The sequence below is a fragment of the Aulonocara sp. 'chitande type north' Nkhata Bay genome, linkage group LG14 (genome assembly GCF_057382095.1).
Source record: "Aulonocara sp. 'chitande type north' Nkhata Bay isolate Kocher_YH1m ecotype deep benthic linkage group LG14, A_spYH_male_GT1.1, whole genome shotgun sequence".
In the NCBI taxonomy this organism is placed as follows: domain Eukaryota; kingdom Metazoa; phylum Chordata; class Actinopteri; order Cichliformes; family Cichlidae; genus Aulonocara; species Aulonocara sp. 'chitande type north' Nkhata Bay.
The window spans coordinates 18,649,053-18,672,680 of record NC_141357.1 but is presented as its reverse complement, the minus strand read 5'-3'; the positions used below and the strand labels follow the sequence as shown (position 1 = coordinate 18,672,680).

Here is a 23,628-nt window from a genome sequence, read left to right as displayed (position 1 = left end):
ACAGATTCCCTTTCATTAGGAATATACACAACCTTGGAAATAGAAGCCTGTCCGCTTTGCTTCATTTTAATTCTACTGCCTTTGTCTTTTTAAAAGAAATATTTTTTGCAGTGGCATGTAAAGAGGATGAAAACAAGAGAATAAATGAGATGGGGAAGAAGAACAGTAGATGAAGCAAGAAGAAAATGAGTGATGGTGGAGTGGACAAGAGGCGCTGCGACTGTTTCAGTAATTAGGTGATCATGTTCTTGGATGAGAAACAACATTACCATCTCAAATGAAAACACTTACCAGAGATTCAGTGACTGAGCAAGAAAGAGAATGAGAGAGATAAAAACAGCAAAAGAGAGACAAGAAAACTGCAGACAGGCTAAAACAAATATCGGGGGCCAGAAAGGAAAATGGATTTTAAATAAAGGGGAATGCTGGCAGACGAGGTATTCTATGATTGGTCCTAAATTTGAGAAATGCATCAAGTACCATATACTGACACATAAATGACATCTTAAATTTGTTGAAGTCTCTTTTTATCTTTATATTTCATTAGAATGTACTCAGATTGCTTAATGTCAAACAAACCAGCACTTCTAAAGTTAAGAAGCTTTTTTTTTTTTAGTTGATTGGTTCATAAGGACACACGAGGAAACAAGGAAAGGTAAGAATCAGCCAAGACTGATTTCCAGTGAATCTCGTTTCGTTAGGATTTGAAAGGAACAAGCATAATAATACACACCTTCGGTTTTTTCTTTTATAATGTTGTACTCAGCTGTACACGTCAAAAGGGTACAAAAGTCACAATGCTGCATTAAGAAAAGAGCAAGAACATGCTTACTTTCTCTCCCCCGCACACCTGAAGCTGTGTGAGGTAGCAGTGAATGTCAGACTGTCACTTTACGAAAGCTATTTTTATGGGTTATTTCTGCATTCATGCAGACATTTTAAACCTTCAACTCTGATTTAATACATGAAATATAAAAACAAGAATTAAATACATTTTTGGAGTTGTTGATTAAAAAATTGTTATTGGTGTTTTTACACACGTTTTAAAGCTGTTTTGGGATTTTGGCATTTTAAAATTCTAATATCTAAAAAAACTCCTTGAGCTAGGTCCTTCAAATATTTTAGGGTACGTGATTGTATGAATATGGACTCTCAGGAGTGTCTCAGGTTAACATATAAAGATGGATGCTTTAAGTCTACAGAATATTTCCATATCCAGTCTCTGACAGCAGATTTGAAGGCCTGTGGAAACCTGATTGTTGTGGGTAGGCTGGGTGGGCAGATTTTTTATTATTTTTTTTACTTACAGCTTCTCATAGACAAGGTGCATAACATTAAAAAAACACAGTCAACATCAGGTAAATTATTTAACAGATATTAAAGCTTGGTTGTGAGATAAAACATTCTTCCATCCATCTTCAGTGTGACATTCCCAGAATGTTTTTACAAAATGCAAGTTTCTATTAATATTTCTATTAATATTACATGGCATTCTCTCTCATTTTCCTATTTTTGGCCTGAGGCTCTGAAATTTTGTATAATTATCATTAATAAGTGTATCATTCCTTAAGATGTTTTCAGTCAAATCAGAGATCGTCATTTGGAGGGATTTGATGAAGTGATATGGAATGACCTCAATACATCAATGCCCGAAACTGAGAAAATAAACAGCCAGATTTTATCTATAGAAATGGTGATTACAGAAATTAAACAATAAAATACTGATAAATACCTCTAAGCACTTGCTTTTAAATAACATATCAGATGCCTTTATTCTCATGCCATGGTCATTTTTAACCTAAAAATCTCAAGTTTGGGCATTTGTGCTTTCCAGCCTTTATCTGGATTTCTTTTGGGAGCCTGGATGACCATTTCCAAGAGCACCTCAAAGGACTCAAATCCAGCACGTGTTCCTACTTCAATACTGCTTAAATGCTTTTATATACGTTACACATTCTGAACTCGCATGGACTAAAAAAGCTCTACTTCCACTATGTGCCATGAGTCAAGACAGAGTTGAGACAATTTAATTTCCTTTCGACTGGCCACCAACATCAAAAGTATTCCATACTTCACTGTCTTTTATATTAGAAATAGCACACACATTGCTCTATAAGCAGTATGCATGACAAGCATCAGGTGCCTCACCAGTGTGGGGTTTATTGACCAAACTCAGTGTGTTGGCCAGCAGACTGGGTTACTACAAAGGCTTATATTGGCTGGATGTAAACATTTACACATGCATGGGTACATGCACACAGCCATGCACACACCCACACACACAGAGAGACTCAGTTTGTGTGTTTGCCTAACAGAGCTGTCATGCTTTTTTCTGTTTATTTCTTTTGTTTTTGTAGGTTTTTATTTCACATTAATTTCAGGTTTACAATTTTTAAATGTTCATTCATGTTCAAACCTACATATTCAGCAGGGAATCAGGTAGTTATTTCTCCCACTGTATACTCTTCAATACTACAAACCCACTGAACATGCATTTTGGAATCTAATGTAAAATCCTTGTCCCACAGATGGCATCTCTGTATGTTTTACAATTGATTTCAAGATTTTACTGATTTATTGTGCCCAAGAACTACACAGCAATGATGCTGATTCAATATAAGCTGGTTTGGAGCCTTGGACCCTCAGGTGGGTACCTTCTGGCTGTCCCAAAGTCAAGGATTTAATCTAAAGGTGACCCTTCATCTTTGGAACCACCTGCCTGCAGAGATAAAGCTTGCAGAGTCAGTGACTTGCTTTAAATCCCTTCTTGAAAAACATTTCTACATAAAAATGTGTTCAAAGATTATTTTTATTGCTATGTTGCATTTCTTTTTTCTCTTTTATAATTTGTAATTGATCTGTTCATGTTTTTTATTATTGCTTTAATAGGTATTAATTATATTAACATATTTCGTATTTCTTGTTGTTTGAAGTCTGTCTTAAATTAACCATCATTTCATGCCTTCCTTGAATACTGGGCTTAATCTTAAACCACTATTTGAAAAAGGTATTTTCCAGATACTGATAGGTCTGGGAATGAATTTTGGTCATCCTAAATTTTAGAAACTCATAGCAGCAACCTTTCACCACCCCTCTAATGTGACATCCTTTATCAATCGTTAATCCGGCTACAGGCCCATCTATCAGGTTAATTATATTTTATATAGTTTAGAACCATGTTGACTATTCACAACAAATATTTTTAATTGTCCAGTGTCTGAGTAGGTTCTCAGTCATCCAGGTAATGGTAGTCCTTAAAAGCTTGAAAAAAAGAAGGTAACTCAACTTCTTCAAGTTTGTTTAGATGTTTCAGTTCTCATTCAGTTCTGAACAGAAGAGCCTCTTTAAAGTTGTTTAATCATTTTGTACGCCTTGATTAAATGGGTTAGACACCCTCTCTCATCAGAGGGACAAATCATTTTCAAATGATTTGGAATTTGAAAATGTGCTGTGTGCGTAGTAACAATGACAAGGTTGGAGTACTCACTCACATGACGATTAAGCACTAAGAACTATGATTATGTTAAGTATTTTACCTGTGGGATGTAGTTTCGTCTCTCTTGACAGACGGCATGGAACCAACCCAGACAGAAAAGAGACTGGGCTCTGGCCAGAATACCTCCTGCACACAATCAGTCACGACGTCACAACACAGAATCTGTGATTCTGGTTCACATGACAAGCTGCTAAAGCTAATAGGCAGTGATATCACAAACAGTGATTATACTAGTGCAAGAACACGTACTTATATTATAATCAAAGAAAGTGAACTGTCATTTTACAAGACAGATTATTTATAATATAAGCATCAGGTCTACTTGTCAGCTATCTCAAAAGGCTGACACATGATGAGTTCAGAGATGTATATTCTACTCTGACGTATCAATTTCAGAGACGAGAGACAACCTTTACTGATCTGCTCTGGAGTCCAGGACTCATATGTCCTCAGCAAATTCTTCTTTAATCCAGGAGGATCCTGGAATTGTGAAAGAAAGATGTTGGAGGAGGAAAAGTGAAAGTGTGAAAGGTGTTAATCCTGCACATTATTCACATGTAAATTCAAAGCTAAAATTGCAAACATAAAAAAACATCCTAAGCTCCAAACACATAAATATTTTGAACAAATGCATTTATACACAAAATACTTATGACCGTAGCAAAAATCTGGCAAAGTATGACAACTGCGAGACACTGAAAAAAAATCATAGCAGGAAGGCTGAAAATCCTTTCTGCACTTATTAACTGTAAGGTAAGTTATTTGTAGCCCACCAACTGACTTATTAAAAAAAGGAAGAGCTAAATTAAATATAAAAATAATTCTTTAGTTCGACAGTGTTGAACATATAATTAACCACAGGAAGGACTGGAACAGAAGCTTCTTGACACAGAGTACTTTGGTACTCTTGCAAGAACAGATTAGACTATACACAGAACTACTACATGTGCACATAACTACTGAATATAAATTATATAAATGTTTTGGTATAATTTAGCTGAAGCATCTGCCACATGATCCAACACATATTGTTCCTCTAAACAGTTCTCTGAACATTTCATTCCTCTGCCAACAATATGGCCCATTTGAGTTAAAACCAATCAGTATACATCGACTTTGTTCAAACATAAACAGCTTAGCTGAAGATCTTGTACACCATCTGGGGGGTTTCACAATGCACACTGCCAGTAAGGCGTACACAGAATTTGCCAAAGTTGATCAATGTACTGGATAAGTTACCAAATCAGTAGATTAGATATATTTGTTTAGGTGTAGCACAAATCAACCAGTTAACCCATTTAAATAAATATTACATACATATATCAGTTTATAGCTTCAGATATTAATGTTAACACTTATCCTGGAGCCGAGACATTTTGTATTGCAGTAAGCCAGACTGTGTTATAATGTGTATAAACACATGTAAACTAACAGATTTTTCCAAGTGTTTGTGAAGAAAAAGAAAAGATGAAAATAGGGAAACAGACAGGAAGTTCATGCAGCATGCTTGGCTGCTGAAGCAGCTAACCCCATGAGCACAACTCGAATCAGAAACACACAGAGCACTAAAGCAGCGTCACTAACACACAAACTGCAGGCTTCTGTATCTCCTGGCGTATTATATGGAGTAGGGGAGATACAGATAGATAAATTCTGTTTCCAAGGATGATTTGAGATACTGTATAAAAAGTGGTAATAAGTATAAGGATATGTAAGCATGTGTACAGAATGCCTGCAAAAATGTGTTGGAACAGCTCTAATTTGTGCAGTGGGTTAAAACACCAAACTTATGGTATTGGATGTGTATTTGTGTGCGTGTGTGTATACCTCATAAGTGATCTTAAGGCTGGACTGCAGCAGAATGGGGGGAAATCTGGAGTGAACTTCTGCTGTCAGCCAAAGACGGAAGCCTGCTTTGGGCCGTAGCACATTTAGCTCCTATAGAGGAAAAAGAGTGTGCACATTAAATAGATTAATATATATACCAATAAATCAATGCTGAAATCTGAGTTTTATGACATGCATCCAGCACCACTGCTTCCCAACCCACATATCTGTGCAAATCTTAAATATTTCAAACTATAAACCTTACTCAGTGGTTGACATGATGAAACGAGTGCAAGAGTCTAAAAACGGCACCAAACTCAAGAAATGCGCCAGTGTTGTGTCTATGCAAAAAATAACTTAGCACAGAACCAATGTTAAATTGTATCTTTAGGCACAAAATGTTGTTGAAAAAACTCATTACTTTCAATTTCTTTGGCTGAATATTTGAAAAGTGCCTAAAACACAGTTTGACAGGCATAAAAATTGTATTTTTGTATAAACACTATGATTCCAAAAGAGCTATTAGCTGAAAACTTGGCATATACCAGCCTGGTGTGCTGTGTGTCATTAAACAGTTTGGTATGGTGTGCCAAGATTAATAAATAAATAAAAAGAGAGGAGTAGAGGACCAGAGAAGTGATGGTTGGCCTAAAAGATCTACATCTACAGCACACAGATAGGATCTGAAAGTTATGTCCTTAAGAAATCTGAAAAAAAATAAGCAAAGATCTGACCCAGGAGCTTGGAGATGCATCGTAGCTGGATAGAAAAACACACACTGGTACATTATCACACACGGATTGGCCTCCCAAGAGTTCAGAATTTAAGATTATTGAAGCAGTATGGAATGATCTTGACAGAGCGGAACAACAGGCAGCCAACATCCAAAGAAGAGCTTTGAATGTCCTTCAAGAAGCCTGGAGAACTATTCCTGAAGACTACTTAAAGAAATTACAAGAAAGCCTGCCTAAAATAGTTCAGGTTGTGTTACAGAATAAAGGTGGTCATACCAAATACTGACCTTTTATATTGTATGTTTGCAAATTTCAAGAAATCACTGCACTTATTTTCCTAGCAAAATATAAAGAAATGAGAGGTGCCTCAAGACTTTTGCAAGGTGCTGCATGTAGGGAAATTATACTAATTAAACTAGACTTTTGAGCAGTATACTTCAAGTAAATACATTTCATCCTTTCATGTTTTCCGTCTGTCTTTTTATGTAATTGTTTCTCTTTTAGAATCATTGCACTGTGATAAATTCTCCACAATGACAAACCCATTCACTTCACATTCACTTTTCTTTTTCTTCTTTCAGCATCTTTTTTTCTCCTGACTCCATTACTCTCTCAATTTCTAGCTTTCTTTCTTTCACGTCTCCCCTTTACATTCCTTCCCCATCTCTTTCTATTTTTCTCAAAGACTCATGGTTAAAAATAGCCTGCTGGCACCTTAGGGTCTTGTGTCATCTGATCTCATACAAGCACAGACACACACACACATACAGTCAAACTGTAATCAATGTGTTTCTGCATCATTTAGAGCTCAAGTCATCCTCATGACAGCTCACATGATCCCCAAAAAAATCAAAGACCACAAGAACTGATGTCCCTTGAAGAAATACTTGATGTCCCCCATTGTATGTGGGTGTGTATTGCGTAAGTGTGTCTACGCATATGTCTGTCTGAAGCGTCGTCAATCAGAATTCCACTGCAACAGATTATAGCGTTGCAGGATGGTGTACGACCAAGAAGAAAACAACGAGGAAAAGAAAATGTGTAGATGTGTGGATAGAAAGCAGGAGCAGGAAGACGCTAGAGAGAGCATAAATCTATTTTAGTATTCACAAATCAAAATCTCTCTTTGTTGGAATATATCCACACTGTCCAGAGTGTGAAAGCCAAACCACTCATGCACAAATAGATAAACTAAATAGGCTCTGAATCAGCACACCAGTGATAAGAATTATCCTTGTAAAGACACAGATATCATATTTCGATCAGTTACTAATTACATCACAGCAGATATTCTGAAACACATCACTGGCGGTATCTGATTTATCATAAAAAGTGTGGATCAAATTTTGCCATTGTTTCCTCATACTGGAATAATACAGACAGAAGCAAATTGATTGCAAGAGTGAGGGAAGGATCCATAAGTAGACAGATGGAGTGACTGATGTAAAAAATGAGACAGAAAATAGCACAAGTGGAAGAATATGAGTAGACAGCAATGAGAGGACATCTGCCCTGCCAACTCAGATTATGAACACTGACCACTCTTCTCTGCAGTCTCTCCACCTCTATTTCCATCTCTTTAAATGGCCAACTGCTTTAGTGAAGAAAGGAAACACCAGAGAGACAGATGGGCAAGAAAAAGAAGCTGGAAAACATAGAGCGGGAGAAACGGTAAGCAAAAGGACGAAGCTACAGAAACTGAAGCGTATACTAAAACACACCCCCTCTCTTGTTAGAATGTTGCGGTTCAGTTCATTTTCCCTGTTTTTTTTCTATTTTCATCCTCAGTTTCTCCATTCTTTCCTACGCTCCTTGCCTCCCTCGTTCCTCACATTGCGTCAGCTTTTCATTTCAAGCTCGAGTGCTGAGGCCCCAACTACATCGGTAGCTGCGCAAAGAGGGAAACAATGAAACAGCGAGAGAAAGGGAGAGACGGAAAGAAAGAGTTATACTTGTAAAATTTAGGGAGGGGTGTGAAAACCTGGTGAGAAGATGGCGGGGGTATAGAGTTGGAAACAAATAGAAAAACAAGCAGATAAATCCAAAGTGAAATATTAGGAGAAGAAGTAGAGGAGAGCTGTAATAAGCCATGGTTTAAGTCACACTCAGGGAGGGGGGCGCAGAGCTGACACGTGGGATCTCTTGGCTATCTCCAAGGCACGCACACAGGCACACATATACAGGTGAGGGCTATGCTCAAACAAACACAGATACGGGGGGTAATCACAGCATGAAGTGGTTCCTCTCGATATGGTACCGTTATCATCCTGCACTGTCCCCGTTGGGTTAGGCAGGAGGAGACTCGGATTCCCACTCTTCGGTTTGGTCACCTGTTGGTCGACACTGTTATCAACAACCACTACTTAAGGACAGGCTCCAGCACTCAGAGTCCACCAGGTTGTGTGCCTCTTCAGAGTGGTAATCGGGCTTTTTTATGGCTCCCCAGCATTCTCGCAGATTTTTTAGTGTAATATTCTTGTTTTCCTGCTTTTCAGTACTTCCCCAGTGGCCAAAGAGTGGCTCCCCACTCAGTGCAACTCGCCTGTTTCCATCGAGCAGGTCTGTTCAACTTCACTGAAGAAGTCTATGTCTCAACTCACCTGCCTGCCTGCCCAACCTCCTATAACTAAAACCAATCATTCCCAGACTTACAAATTACTCCTCTCCCAGTGACTAACCTGCTCAGTCTTTTGGATCTCTGCACGATGACATCTTCTCTCCTTGAGTCAATAAACCAGCTAAACTTTGAAACTGTCTGCTTTGGGCTTTGCTTCCCATTATCGCTTTTTTTTTTGGCATCTGACAGATGTGGCCTGCTACAGCAACAAAAAAATGAAACTGAACCCCGGGAAAAAATAAAATAAAGAAACAACCAAAAATTTGCAAGACACAAAAGAATCCTATTTATTGTAAGATAAAAGCCCATCTTCCCTGAAATTAAAATATACAAGACATCACAACATGATAATCCACACATACTTAAAGCAAGATCCAAACACATATACACATAGACACACACACGTAAATGTCCAGAGAGACAAATGTAGAAACACAGCGGCATAAACAACACCAAAGAGTCTATTGTGGGCAGGCAGAATAGCAGAATACAAAATGTGTATGTGTAGACAAAGGACAGAAGGTAATTTTAGATATGGAAATTTGGGCAACCAGCAGAATGTGTTCTTGGCTTTGTTTTTGTATGTAGCAGTTTTGTAACATTACAGATAAACACTTACAAGCTGGAGTGAACCCCCCCGCCACCCCCCTCACACACACACACACACACACACACACACACACACACACGTTGATGTAATGTAATATCATTTTACATTAATGCAGAGCTAGTTAATAAAGTCCAGCTGTTGACTGACACAAGTTCTTATCCATGAATAAATAATCTATTCAGACTAACTAACTGACCCCTTTTCAGGTTCTATTGTTCAACCATTATTAACCCAAAAAATAGTTCAAAATACAAAAAAAAAACCTCACTCAGACGCATGAACACAGATAAAAGCTAACGGCTGATCCTCTGGCACTAACACAGACAAAAACTCACTGAGACAGAGTACTCACTTTTTCCAGGAGGGGAAGCCATGCGGTGACAAGGTGAAGGTTTTTCAGGCAAAGCCAGTCTCCATTTCGGGAGCATTCTCTGAGTGTAGCTAAGGCTACATCAGCCTGCCCCTGACCCATGGAGATCTACACAGAGAGGGAGAGCAGGAGAAGTGGGGGGAGAGATGGAGGGGTGAGAGAGAAACAGAGAAATTGGTATGAAACTTGATTACTACACTGTAATAACTCACAAGTTAGGCACATATCTGATTCAAGTGAGATTATCACTGAGTTTCAGCTTTTAAATTGTGATAATAACCACATTGTATTACTTCAGCTGTGTAAGAGCATCTTTTCTCAGACTTATATGCCAAATAAACATATGTCAACAACTATTTAGCAACAGGACATTTTGTAGCACCTTCTGTTTTCCCCTTTAAGGTGTGTAGTATATTACTAGATTCCAGGCTAGACTAAATTGAATGGGCTAGATTCTATAGTTGTGATCTTGCTGTTATGATAAGAAAAAATCCACCTGCACTTGATAATCTGCTGCGACTTCTACCATTTTATACTGTTATTCGCTACCTCATGATAATTGTCCCTGCCAACAGTTTCGGCTGCTAGTTCTGCGAGCTCCTGGGAAGGGTCTGCCCCTGGAGAGATGATGATCAACACTGGCTCCCATTCCATTGTCTCGGTGTAGAGACGCCGCAGATTCAGAGGAGGGGGTGAGAGCTCTTTCATAGCTGCACAGAGGAGGAAAAAGGGAGTAGGAAGATGACAAAAAGAGTCAGAAAAAGGATCTGTAAAATGTGTGTCAACATTACGTTCAAATTTGATACGGTACTCAGAGTCAGAGTAAGTGGATATATTGTGCAGGGAGGATACTAGCAATGTATAGAGCAAGGGCTGAACACAGCAGGAAAGAAGAAATAGAGGGAAATGCTAGTACATAGCAGCAAAGCGGTATTTGGTGAGGGCAGATGGGTTAGAAGGAGACATAGATGAGATAGACAGGGAGACAGAGAGAAGGAGGGGAAGACAGCACCTAAAGGGGTGGTGATGTGAAGAGAGGTCTGGGGTAAAAAAGAAAAAAGGGAAGGATGAGGGAAAGTGGAAAGAAGGAGGTAATGGAGAAAGGGAGATGGGGAATAAGAGGAAGACACTATGAAAGACAGAGAGAGAAAGTTTAGGAGGGTGATGTGCTATGCATATTGAGTACTAGGTATGCAGCAGAATTCACCACACAGAGAAGAACACCTTTTCAGCCCCCTGGTGTTGAGAAGCCAAGCTCTTACTATATCAGTGTGTGTGTGTGTGCGTGTGGTGTGCAACCCCTTATTGAGAATACTTAAACTCTAATCCCGCTGTAATATATTGAATCACATATCAGATATGGGTTAATAGTGACACACATGCAATGATCCAGGCACGCCGAGCACGAGTGGCTGTGTTAGAAATTCCTCTGTGATGTTTTTTGTGCAAGTATCAGCAGATATTGCTTTCAGATACGAGCGTGCGCACACAAACAGACACACACACGCACAGTGCTGTCTTCTCTGGTTGGCGCAGCTGCCCCATCCTGAACATTCTTTTGGTGTCTGCTGCCAAATGCAATCTGCTGCACTGAAGTACACATGCATGCACATACACAAGGTCTTAGTGGAGAACATCGCCGAGTGACCTTTTGCCGCATCGCTATGGCAACACTAAGAAAAACAGTTCTCCGACCACATGGCTTGTGATGTGTCTCTGCAAAGTAAGGGAGAATTGGCAGAACGTGGGCCTGCACAATTACATACACAACTACCTTTGACGTGCGCAGGTAATCAGTATTCATGCTGCAGACCAGCATCCTCCGTCTGAATAGCAAAGTTCACCTTGGCCTTTACAACATGCTATCAAAAAACAGGGCTAAGATGAGCCTGGAAAAGGACAGTACTGGTCTCTCTGTGGTTCAAACAGTGCTGTTGAGGAAACACTGAGCGACTGTGAAAGAACGGTGCTCACATACAATCCTTGGCATTATGAGCATTCAAGTCTTTCTATAAAAATTTCATTATCTTTCTGTCAAAGTCACTATTTTTGTGAAAGAGGTTTTGTGTGTTTTGAGAAGTTGTATGAGCAAGCACCGAGTCTCTATGTGTGTGTGTCTGTTGTATTCACTCAGGCATGCCTGGGTGTGTGAGAGCAGTGCCCAGGCCTGGACTGGAGGGATTGAGTGAGATTAGCTGTAAGAGGATTACAGACCATGCCTCATTAGCATACTGATTTACTGCCAAAAACACATACACATAGACACAAAATCTTCTTCTCTTCTGTTTCTTTTTCATCTGTCTGTCGCTCAAGCTCTTTCAAATATACATGCACTATTATCCACCTCATCCATTGTACACGCAGTACACTGTTATCAGTGGGTTACTGCGCGTGTAAGGATTGTGCAGATGAACTCTGTATAGTGATTTTTTTAAAAGTCTACCTATGTATAAAAATAGATACACAGATGTGATACTTGTGTTTGAGAAATAAGCTCAGTCCACAACAGAAAATAACACCACTAAGACAGAGAGATGGAAAATACATACACACACCGGACCCTTTATTAGGTACACTTTGCAAGTATTGCCTTCAGAACTGCCTTAATTATTAATGGCAAAGATTTAACAACATTCTTTTGAGAATTTGGTCACATAGTTGCTGCAGATTTGCCAGCTGCTCATCCATGATGAGAATCTGCCGTTCCACTACATTTCAAAGAAAGCAGTTTGAGATTATTTGAGCTGTTGAAAGAAACCATCAGAAGATGGGAACAATGTGGTCATAAAGGGATGGCTGTGGTCAGCAACAATACTCAATTAGTCAATTAGTAAGAGGCCCAAAGTTTTCCAAGAAAATATTTCCCACACCATTACACCACCAGCTTGCCGATTTAAGGCAGGATGCATCCATGCTTTCATATTGATTACTGGTCCTACATCCGAATAACGCAGCAGAAATCAAATCTACTCAGACCAGCAGGGTTTTCCAATCTTCTTCTGTCCAATTTAAGGGATCCTGTGAAAATTGCAGCCTCAGTTTGCAGGTCTTAGCTGACAGGAGTGGTACGCAGTGTGGTCTTCTGTTATTCTAGTCCATCTGCATCAAGGACTGATGTGTTATGCATTCAGTGATGTTCTACTGCATAACCTGGTTGCAGCAAGTGGTCATCTGAATTACTGTTGGTTTCCTTTAGCTTGTAGCAGTCTTGCCATTCAAGTCTGACCTCTACCTTCAAGGCCTGGATCTCACAATTTTGATGACCAGTTTAAACTTCAGCAGGTCGTCGTGATCATACAGCAATTTGCCTAAATGCAAATTGCTGCCATATGATTGACTGATTAGAGCTTAATAGGTGTACCTAACAAAGTGGCAAATGAGTATACATTTCAGTTAGGAAATTATTTTGGAAATGTTTGACATTCACTGCATTCTGATCATATGGAACTGACAACAAAATGAAATGAATTCAAATGATTTTATTGTCAGTGTAAAATTTTTATCTGCAATTAACAACAATGCCAGAAAATGGAAAACCCACAGGGGTCCACATCCATTCCTTGATAGTTTAATGCACCGGTGCAAAGGTGACTTGGAAATGTTTGCACAACCAAGCAGACATTCTGTTATGATAGATATTTGGTTAAGAAAGCAAACTACAGGGACGAGTGCTTCAGACTTGACATGGGGGTCATCGATGGAAACTTTGACAGATAAGCACAAGGACAGTGCATAACTCTGACCTTAAATTCAACAATCTAGTGAATTCCTCAAAGAGCGAGCAAAGCTGTACCCAGAGATCACACTGCTTAAGTGCAATATTTCCACTGTGTGGTTTCACAGGTCAAACAGAGAATTCAAGTATAGTTTTGGTTGTTTTGGCTGACGCTTTGGTCTGAAACTAAGGTATTGGCTATCCTCGTGTTAGAAAACATGACGCAAAACAAGAGTTACAAAGATATTTTGGATGCGTCTGTGTCAGTAGGAGAGAGAGAGATGAAAAAAGAGCACAGACAGAGATTTGTGTGCATGTGTGCGTGTGTGTGTGGCATTTACTTAAGGACAGTGACATTCTTGCAATGATGAAAGACAAATAAAGAGAGGATGCGAAGGACTATTGTGAAAAACTATAAAAATCACACCATTGATGGCAAGTGGGAAAATACGGCTTAGAAGTCCTGAATAAAAGCCTTGTCTGAGAATATTTTGTTTGAGTAGAGTGTGAAAGCAGAAGGTGCACTTGAAAAACAAAGCACCTTTCTATATAGTGGAGTGAAAGCAGAAAAATACTTTACTGAAAGGAATAAAAGAGGACATCTTCATATGTTTATATCTCATTATTCACAGCAATCACAATAAATTTCAATGTGCTTCAGTTTATCATTTCAGTCACATTTTGGTTTGTTTACTTTCAACATCTGCATTATATTTTGCATAAGAAGAGAATAAAGAGTGTTGGTGTATTTATTTTAATGATCTTGGTCTGACTAATTAGGGCAAAAAAGAAATCTTGTAAGCATCACTAAAGATGAAAGACACTGTGAATTTGTTGTTTTTAACTGGGAACCTATTTTTTATGTATATTCAGGTGCACAGCAAATATGAAAAGAACACACAGTAGTAATCTGAAACACTTACCTAGGGTTTGAGATGCAAAACAAGTCATGGCACTCTGCAGCCGGTCTGGTCTGACAGCCTGAACCAATAACAGCTGGAAAAAAACAAAAAAATCCCCACAAACCGATAAAACAAAAACCTTATGTCAAAGCAGTATGCGACATATTCCAAAGAGTCAGGTATTAAAAAGTAATTCCCTAAATTATTCATAGATCCACAGTCTGACTCACAGGGTGAGGGTTTGAGATCTTCTTTTTAATATATTTTAGAATGAAATATATATGGAAACGAGTATGTCACCTGCATGTAATGCATGTATTTGACTTTACAGATAAGTGGCTTCCAGTGTCTTTCTTTGTCTTGAGAATGGGTAATTTTTTTTATTCAATCTGGAACCAGGTGGGGAATGGTGTTTTTTTTCTTTCTATTTGACCATGGATTAAACAAAGAAAGATTGAAGAATTTTTTTATTATACTAAAAGAAATTAGAGGGCGAGGTCCTCATCTGAAGCTGCCCAATCACTTTGGCTACAGTCACACAGGCCCAGAGAGGGTTGGCAACCTGCTGGCAGCCACTGGTTGCAAGGAGTAATTTGTATTCCCCAACTGGTTGGTGAGCGGTTGTCTGAGGTTTTGGGTAGTTGCAAAGGGAAATTGGTCATAAAAAGGTATAAAGGTGCTGCACTGAACATTTCCCTGTGATTGGTGCTGGAAGTTGCCTGTAGTTTGCATGCAAGATCGCAACTTGTCTGCAAGTGCTCAGCAACTATATTCAAGTAACAGTTAAATTGTGAAAAGTGTGTCGCAAGCTTGAAATGGAAACTATTTGCTTTCACAGTAATAGCTGTATCTGTTAAAACATGTTGGTTTTAGCAGTGAATCACACCTTTTACTTTGAAGTTCCCACTGGCCTTTTTTAGTTTTCTGGTGATCAACTGGCATTTGGCAAGTGTTTACAGACAAGTCAGCATTTTTCATGCAAACTATGGGAGAGCTCGGCAATCTGCTAGTGACCAAAGCATTCACAAGGCAGCTTTTGGTGTAGCAATCACTTTGTGACATTTGTTGACAGTCAGCAACCTTCAATAAAAACCTGCCAACCTAATACACATTTTTCTGGGGTCCTAGGTTTATGTAACCTAGATCTTAAATGTACTGTATGTATGCAAAAGCAAAAATCGATTACACAAACAATTACATCTATAGCCAAGTTAATATACATATACATAACTTCTGTACCATAATATTATGTATTTGTACATATTATCCTTTTAAGTAATTATGATAATAACTATCAAAATAAGAAGAAGTAGATAAAAATTATATCTGGAGGGTAAATAAAAATGTTTAAAATAGCAGGCTGTCTGTTGTTGTAACAGCAATCAGTTTCTAAGCAGAAACAGGAGTGACCTATGCTGAAAGGTTCATCTTGAACCAACAAATGCGGGTGTTCAATGATTCTGTGGCTCACAGCTAAAGAAGTTGATTGAAAGCTGACCTGTTGGAAGGGAGTAATCTTCTTGGCAATGGAAGATGGGATTTCTTGTTCACAGTGCGAGCTCTGCAAGAAGGACAGCCAAAGGTCTGAGTCACTTAAACAGAGGGTCTGGTAGAGAGCCGGGAACGTAGCCTGCAAAAGAGAGGGGGCAAAAGTTAAAAGGGTGAGAGATGTAAGATGAATAGATCCAATCTTTAGCTTGGTAAGGACTGGTTCACTGGCAATCTATTTAAACACCTTTAAAAATGCATTTTTCATGGTCAGGAGGCAATATTCTACTGTTATGTCTGTGCTGCATATTGCGGCAGACGGTAGATGATGTTAACATGGAACTTTTAAAAGAAAATCCATTTCTATCCGAGCTGAGCATGTATGCTTTGTTTGCTATTTTCAATATCAGTGCATTTACTTTTAAAATGGCCACTGCTCCGTGCCTCTCCTGATCAATCCAAGAAGGGAACTCCTACCAAGACAGGGGAGACGTTAGAGAGACAGAAAAATATGTGGTCTTCTTGTTGTTACAAGAAAAAGTTGAATTCTTACCTCTTTCTTAAACATTTCTCCTACGATGGACCCAGTAAAGACATCCCATTCCTACAACAAGCAGAAGAGTTCAGATTAACACATTGAAAGCTAAAAAGCATAGCAATCGATTGTCATTGGAATAGGTAATAAAATCCTAAAAATGAACAAACAAAATGACTCACGTTCTCGAGGAAGAGTTCGGGGTACATGCCTTTCACAAAGTGTATAGCAAACATCAACTGGTCAGCCTGCCACAGATGTAATGAAAGGAAGTGATAGAAAAGGAGAGAAAGAGAGAGAGAGAAAGGGTGGGAAAAAAAGGGGTTATTTATCACTAGTGATAAAAGTTGAGTTCTGACATGTACAGGGCTATACTTTCTGCTCAGATTCAGCCAAATGCTTCAAAACCGACGAAATGAGCCTTCAAAGTACAAATTGTTATTTTTCAGGTTTCAAGTTTCAAGTTCCCCCTTGTGTTATTTTTGTCTAATATTTAAATTTTAAATATGAAATCAGGAAGGGGGCGAATGCTTTTTCATGCCACTGTAGTACACACTAGATGAAGGATGCACAATCACCTTCTTTTAAAGTAAAATAGGACAATTTTTAACAAGTTTAAAGCCCTCTATGATAAAAGTGAAAAAATAACACTGAAATATATTCTGTACGTACATAAAGGCAAATAGTAAAAATACATGTAAAATTAAAAAAAATAAACCAGTTTGAAACAAAGTAATTATAGTAACTTAGTTGCACCAGTAACTCTCAAGAAGTTCTTTCATTTCGAACATGCTTAATGTAAGACTTCAATGAGTCACGACTTTCTAATATAGCTCACATCTTACGTCTGTGGTGGTATAAATGGCCCATAACTGGCATTATATAAATCTATTGATTCTACTGAATTCTCATCATTTGCATGTAACAGTACCACAGTACTCAATAAACAAACACACAATGCACCTAATAACATTCACAGTGGAATACACCCACATTGCTTCTGTGACCGCCACACATATTTATGTTAATCTAATTTCATGCACTTAACAGCTGGCAAGGGCAACCACATTAGAATTAGCATGCTTGTCCGTAATAAGTCTCAATGCTCTATAAAGTGGGCAAAAAGAGGTTAAATGTGTTAATCAATTCAGCCGGGTTATTCATAGAAGCTGATGTCACTGCTATCAGATGCAAAGATTGTAGTCTGTCAGAGAACAGCTATTCATCATTTGGGTGTATTTATTGGATGATTATCTAACGCATGGTAGCAAAAGAGGAGGTGCACACAGGGCTCCAGAATCTATTTATAAATTAATTTGGGTGCATTTTAAACTAAATGGTAAATGGCCTGTATTTGTATAGCACTTTATTAGTCCAAGGACCCCAAAGCGCTTTACACATCCAGTCATCCACCCATTCACACACACTGGTGATGGCAAGGTACATTGCAGCCACAGCCACCCTGGGGCGCACTGACAGAGGCAAGGCTGCCGGACACTGAGGGTTGGACAAAGGAAGAGCACCACCAGTAGGCAACAGGTGAAGTGCCCAAGGACACAACGACCGGCAACCTTTCGATTACAAGACGAACTCCCAATTCTTGAGCCACGATCGCCCCATAAACTAAGCACCACTGGCAACAAAACCAGAGTTATAGTGAAGAAATTATATTATACAGCGCTTTGTTTTGTCAGGACCAAGTAGTTGTTATTTATTCATTTGTCGCTCCCAAAGGGGCATCCACACAGGAAGTGGCTGGCAGTGGCAACCAGAGACAATAGAAATGCATTGTGACCTATGGACAGCACTGAGCAACACAAAGTAAACTTTTCTTAACTTTGAGGTGAGAGATTGAAGCGACTACCAGTAAGAGAGCAGCATGAAGGATAATCTTAGTTGATATTTGACAGGTTGTAAATAAATTAGAATGTTACCTAGGTAACCAGAGCCTGGTATGTGTGTGTGTGTGTGCGTGCATCTGTGTACCATGTTTACATATCTTTGTGGGGACCAAAAATTGGAATGTTACTATTTTTATCGGGACCAACAGCCCTTATAGGGACAAAAAGCAATTAGGTTATGGTTAAGGGCCAAGGATTAGGGGAAGCGGCTAGGGAAAGCATTATATCAATTACATGTCCCCACCAAGATATGGCAGGATATCACAGGTTTACTTTCCTGAGAGCTTCCTGGTAATTACAGGACTATTGTGACTGAGTTTCACTTTGTTTTGTATCAGATGCAAGTGTTTTGTTAGACACAACACATCCACACGCCCCACCTGTAAATAACCTAAATAAATCAAAAAAGAAAATGAAGCATTTTTACATAGTCCACATCTTCAAAAACCTTCCTAACACATCTCTGCTTGTCACCTACTATATTCTGTACTTTTACCAACCAGATGATGACCCAGCTTGACGTGTAGCAAAGTTAATTTTTCAGGTTTAGACCAGACATCTAAACAGCCATGACCTCTGTCCAACCCTCTCTATGCTTCATCTCTTCATCCATGTTTAAGTGATTTACCCCAAGCTGCAAAGTTCAAGCCCGTCTACTGAAGTGCTGCAGCAGTGGATACTGTACAGCTGTGCACACACAAAGTTGAAGAGTAAAATGACTGATTACACAAAGCACAAAAATGTGCCACATTTCTGTGTGCATGTGTCAATCTGTGTGTATACATGTTTTTGTAGTGTGTGCTCTGAGTCAGAAAGAAATGAAGCTGAAAGAGTCTAAAACCATAAAAGTCTCTTACTAGTATAGTATATACTAGAATAATAGCAGGTAAAGACCCCGGGTAGACTGTAAAACCTTGACTATATGTCATATATGCTACTACAAGTGAAACTAGTGCCTTGTCCAAGTCAAGAGATGTATCTAAATTCTCACATTCAGAATAATAGAACTAGAATACAAACCCACATTCATAATCTGTTCATAAAGTCAATTCATTCTACAGTGGAATTTAACTAGATTTCAGTAAGTAAAAAAACTAAGCAAGTCATCACACAATATATATTTAATATTTTATGACCACCTGTTAGCTGTCTATCTATCCATCCATCTTCTTTGAGCATATTTTGTAAAAACCATGAAAACATTAAATAGCTAAAGGAGGTCAAATGGCATCATAATATATTAATTAATTAATTTTAGTATTTTAACACCTTAGTACCAACAGAGCATCATTTAAATGCCACAGCCCACATGACCATGTCCATTTGTTTTATATATTACCCACTGATAACATACAAATCACCAAAATTACCCAAATAAATTATCCGAACAACGTTTGCTTTGTAGTTCTGTATAAATATGTGCTTTACCTTGAAAAGAGACCGACAGACATACTCATAAACCATATTCTTCAAGTTGGCTCCTAATGCCGCAATCCTGGCATCAGTATTCTCTTCTTCCTAAAATGTAAAACAAACAAACACACAGACATAAATGAGCTGAAGAAGAAGACACTGGACATTAAAGAGGACAAACTCATGTTACAAAATGATGTCGTGTCACAAAGTAAGTTTTTATTAATACCAAGCAGGAAAAGTGTCTGTAACTGTATTTTATAATAAATAACTGTGTCCTAGATGTACTACCAAAAGTAGAATAATTGAAAACAGCATTTTTATTTTAGTGTGTTCTTTTTTTCTGTCATATCAGAGGAACCCAATTGTCTCAAGGCTATTCTGGAGTGCATGTGCAGCAATTACACCATGATAATAACACATATAGAGAAAGACACAAAAGAAACAAATGGAAATAGTACAAATAAATAAATAATTTAAAAAAAAATCCAGATGGACTTATTATAATAATAATCCTTTCTGTCATCGTTGTATTTTTACTCAGTTGTATATAGTATTTGTATTTGTATTCTATTTTTATCTTATTGTATATTTATTTTATTTTATTCTACTGTATATAGTATTTTATTTTATTCTATTCTGTACAGTTGTGTACTGTATTTATTCTTATTGTATTCTAATTTTTGCCTCATAACTTTTGCACTGTCCACTTCCTGCTGTGACAAAACAAATTTCCCACGTGTGGGACTAATAAAGGTTATCTTATCTTATCTTATCTTATGGACTCTGCCCCATCTGTTTTTCTTTCCATGTATGTGTCCTTCTGCCTCTCCTATCTAAATCTCTGCTGTTTTAAACCTTTGCAAAAGTGAATCTAGGCTTCGTAACCTGCTTCCACTCAAGGTGTGTGTGACATTTTTTTTTCTGTTATATAGTTATATTTGAAAAAAAACTCTTTTTTTAAAATATAACACAAGTCTTTCCTGTTTCTTTTCCACATGGGTATGCTTGTTAAAGTGTGACTGTGTGAATCTATGTATGTAGGCAAACAGAGAAGTGTGTCTGTCAGCCATGAGAGGGCAAAATTCTCTTGTTAGATTTCAGAAGCCATCTGCACTTTGTGACAAATTAAACTTGCTTATTCAACACACAAACCAATGGATGCAAAGATAGAGAGTCCATGAATCAGTGCACTATTCTGACTATACTGCTGACTGTAAGACAACATACACACTCATACGTAGAAACATGTAAGAGTAGTGACCAGCTGCTGCCTGGTGACATTCTTGGATGGCAGCACTGGCTCTAACAACCCACACAGGATTTGGGAGAGTTAGTGTTCAGTCTCTCAACCCACTCTATGTGTGTTGGTGTGCATGTGTGTGCACATGCATGTGTGCACTCTGGTTATCAGACAGTGCTTAGGGCTCAGATGGGAAACAGCAGTGTGATACATGCACGATGTGCTCCAGCTGTACAGGTCAGGCTGAAATACTCGGTTGCAGAAGAACACAAAAATGATCCTTCAAAAAATGTAACAAAGTAAATTAAGCTGAATTTATCAAAACTAAACTGAGCTAGACAAAATATTCTTAAATAACTACAGACACCATATATCTTTTGCAGTCTGCTTCAGTGTAAACATATTGTCTTGCACTCATGCTTGTACTGATGAGCAATAAATGTATTAAAAAAAATAAGCAGTAGCAAAACTGCTTTACTCTGGACATGCCAAAAACAGCAGTTTATATTATTGTGAATAAGTTTGCAAAGCAGTTTTTTTTTAATGTATGAAACACTGGGGGGTCTACCTATCAGATGAACAGTGGATGGATCCCAGAGTCCTCCAGTCTGATTGGTGCCTTTGGGCAAATTACTGAACCCCAAGTTGCCCTCTGATGTGTGTAAATACTACAAAGCGTAGATAAAAGCGCTGTATGAATGTGTGTGTGATTGGGTCAATGAGACTTGCAGTAAGAAAGTGCTTTGAGTGCTCAACTGAGTAGAAATGCATTACATAAGTACCACTTTTTTTTTACCATCAATGTAAATTGAGCTGTGATGGAAATTAAGAAAATTAGACCTTCCCGTATAGTCTCTTTCCCGATAACAGTTTGTAAATGAATTTCTATGTCACAGAACCAGCCTTTCCCAGAAGATCTGTAATGATGCGACGCTTTTTTTTTTTTTTTCCATCTTTGAGGGTGCGTGCCTGATCAGAACAATCGAAGAGTTGCTCTGCTCTTAGTGGTTGTTACGTCATTAGACTTGCCCAACAACCGCCTGGGCAACGTATGAGGCTGACTAGTCGAAAGGTAAAAGGCCAACTGAAGAAAGAAGCAGAACTATCTGGTCAGAGCACACAATGCACTGAGCAGAACTGTTATTATATATTGGAAAAAAGTGAACAGGCTTTTATGAAATTTCCTTCTAAGTTTCTTCCCAGGCCACTTTGCTAATTTAGAGGTTTAGGCTATCGCTTGAACAGAGCTAGCATTGTGCATAGCTCTGCCCAATAGCTGTGTGCATATATATCTATTGTGTATGAGCAGTTGCCAGGCAACCACAGAGACCCTCTGTTAAAAAAAACTTGTTAATTAGCGAGCAGTTTAGAGGGTTGTTTTTTTTGTTTTTTTTTTTTTTTTACTGCTGGACAGAGTCGGGCTAGGACAGTTTCCAGTCTCTATGTTAAGCTAAGCTGATGAGCTGTTGGTGATAGTTTCATATTTAGTTGACAGAAAAGAGGAGGTGTCAACTTTCTCACTCAACTCTTTGCCAGAAATTAAATAAATGCATTATCCAAAATGTCCAAAGCTATTCTTTGAAGCTGAACTTATACTATTTCATCCATACACACATGGTCCATCTCCACTGAAACATCAACTACACTAAACTGCCTAAGCATCAATTAGCTGGTATATTAATAAAAAGCCACGGATTGTCCATATATCCAATAATACACAATGCCACGACTGAAAACACATGAACACACACTGAAAACAGTCAACTGTTATTTTAAACAGTTTAATTTTACGCCCTGATTGTGAGACTATTTGGAAGTGTGGGTATTAACCTTTTTTTAATCCGTTGAACTAATTTTTGTTTAGTCACAAGGAGATGTTTTGTTGATGCTGATTTCACCTCAAGAGTTTATTAAACACAATTATTAAAAGTGTCTTAAAACATGAGTGAGTACTGTAAGAGCTGTGAGGAATTTCTTGCTGCATTGTATACATTTCTGTATACATATTTTTTATTTGTTGTATTGTATGTATGTATTATTTATGTATGGTGATCTGCTTGTATTTCTTTTACCGCCAGTGTGGGACAGTACTCCAATTCCATTGTACTATTGTACAAAGTATGACTGTGCAGTAACAATAAAGGGTTAGAGCTAAAGTTAGCTAAAGTTAGAGCTAAAAGTATTTAGTTACCTTCTTGGCCTGAAGAGCTCTTTGGAAGAGGCGCAGAAAAGAGGCGAGGCTGAAGCGGTACATGTTGTTGATCTTTGACAGGTCTGTGATAACAAAATACATCTTGCTAGCACTCTCTGCAAGAGGCAGGTAGGCATCCCGTTCCTAAAGTAAAAGCAAAGAAAAACAGAAAGAGAGAGAGAGAGAGAGAGAGAAAACAATGTCAAAAAGAAATAAGGGACAAAACAAGGAAACAGTGAAAGAAGGACCACATATGTTGTGGAGTTACAACAGATGGATGGATGAAGACAGAAAATTGCACTGACATGCAGAAAACATAACATGCGCGAAAAAGCAATTACAGGTGTTTATTTCAATCAAAATGGAAGAATAGAGGGATAAATTAGGATGGACTCAATGACTTGTAATGAGAAAGGAGCTGTGAGAGAAAAAAGAGGTGCATGGGACCCGGGGAGAAATAATAAAATACACACACACATAAAAAAAAAAAAGAAAAAAGAGTAAAGGGCAAAATCAGTTCTGGTATAACACTGCACCCTAGAGGATGAGTATATAATGCATTTACAATGTGCCTACACTTTTACAT

General features: G+C 38.3%; 1 protein-coding gene across 5 annotated transcripts in view; it reads right to left on the bottom strand.

Annotated features, from left to right (window-relative positions):
• Window positions 1–23,628, bottom strand: part of dync2h1 (dynein cytoplasmic 2 heavy chain 1) — a 120,041-nt gene that overhangs the window by 28,341 nt on the left and 68,072 nt on the right. For all 5 annotated transcript variants that reach the window (XM_086261363.1, XM_086261365.1, XM_086261362.1 and 2 more), the window contains 12 exons: window positions 23,043–23,186; window positions 19,624–19,713; window positions 16,477–16,542; window positions 16,313–16,363; window positions 16,179–16,232; window positions 15,770–15,901; window positions 14,293–14,365; window positions 10,204–10,364; window positions 9,637–9,762; window positions 5,324–5,434; window positions 3,907–3,976; window positions 3,537–3,622 (listed from right to left, as the gene is read on the bottom strand). In XM_086261363.1, coding sequence (XP_086117489.1) covers window positions 3,537–3,622; window positions 3,907–3,976; window positions 5,324–5,434; window positions 9,637–9,762; window positions 10,204–10,364; window positions 14,293–14,365; window positions 15,770–15,901; window positions 16,179–16,232; window positions 16,313–16,363; window positions 16,477–16,542; window positions 19,624–19,713; window positions 23,043–23,186 — 1,164 coding nt within the window. The remainder of the gene's footprint in view (window positions 1–3,536; window positions 3,623–3,906; window positions 3,977–5,323; window positions 5,435–9,636; window positions 9,763–10,203; window positions 10,365–14,292; window positions 14,366–15,769; window positions 15,902–16,178; window positions 16,233–16,312; window positions 16,364–16,476; window positions 16,543–19,623; window positions 19,714–23,042; window positions 23,187–23,628) is intronic.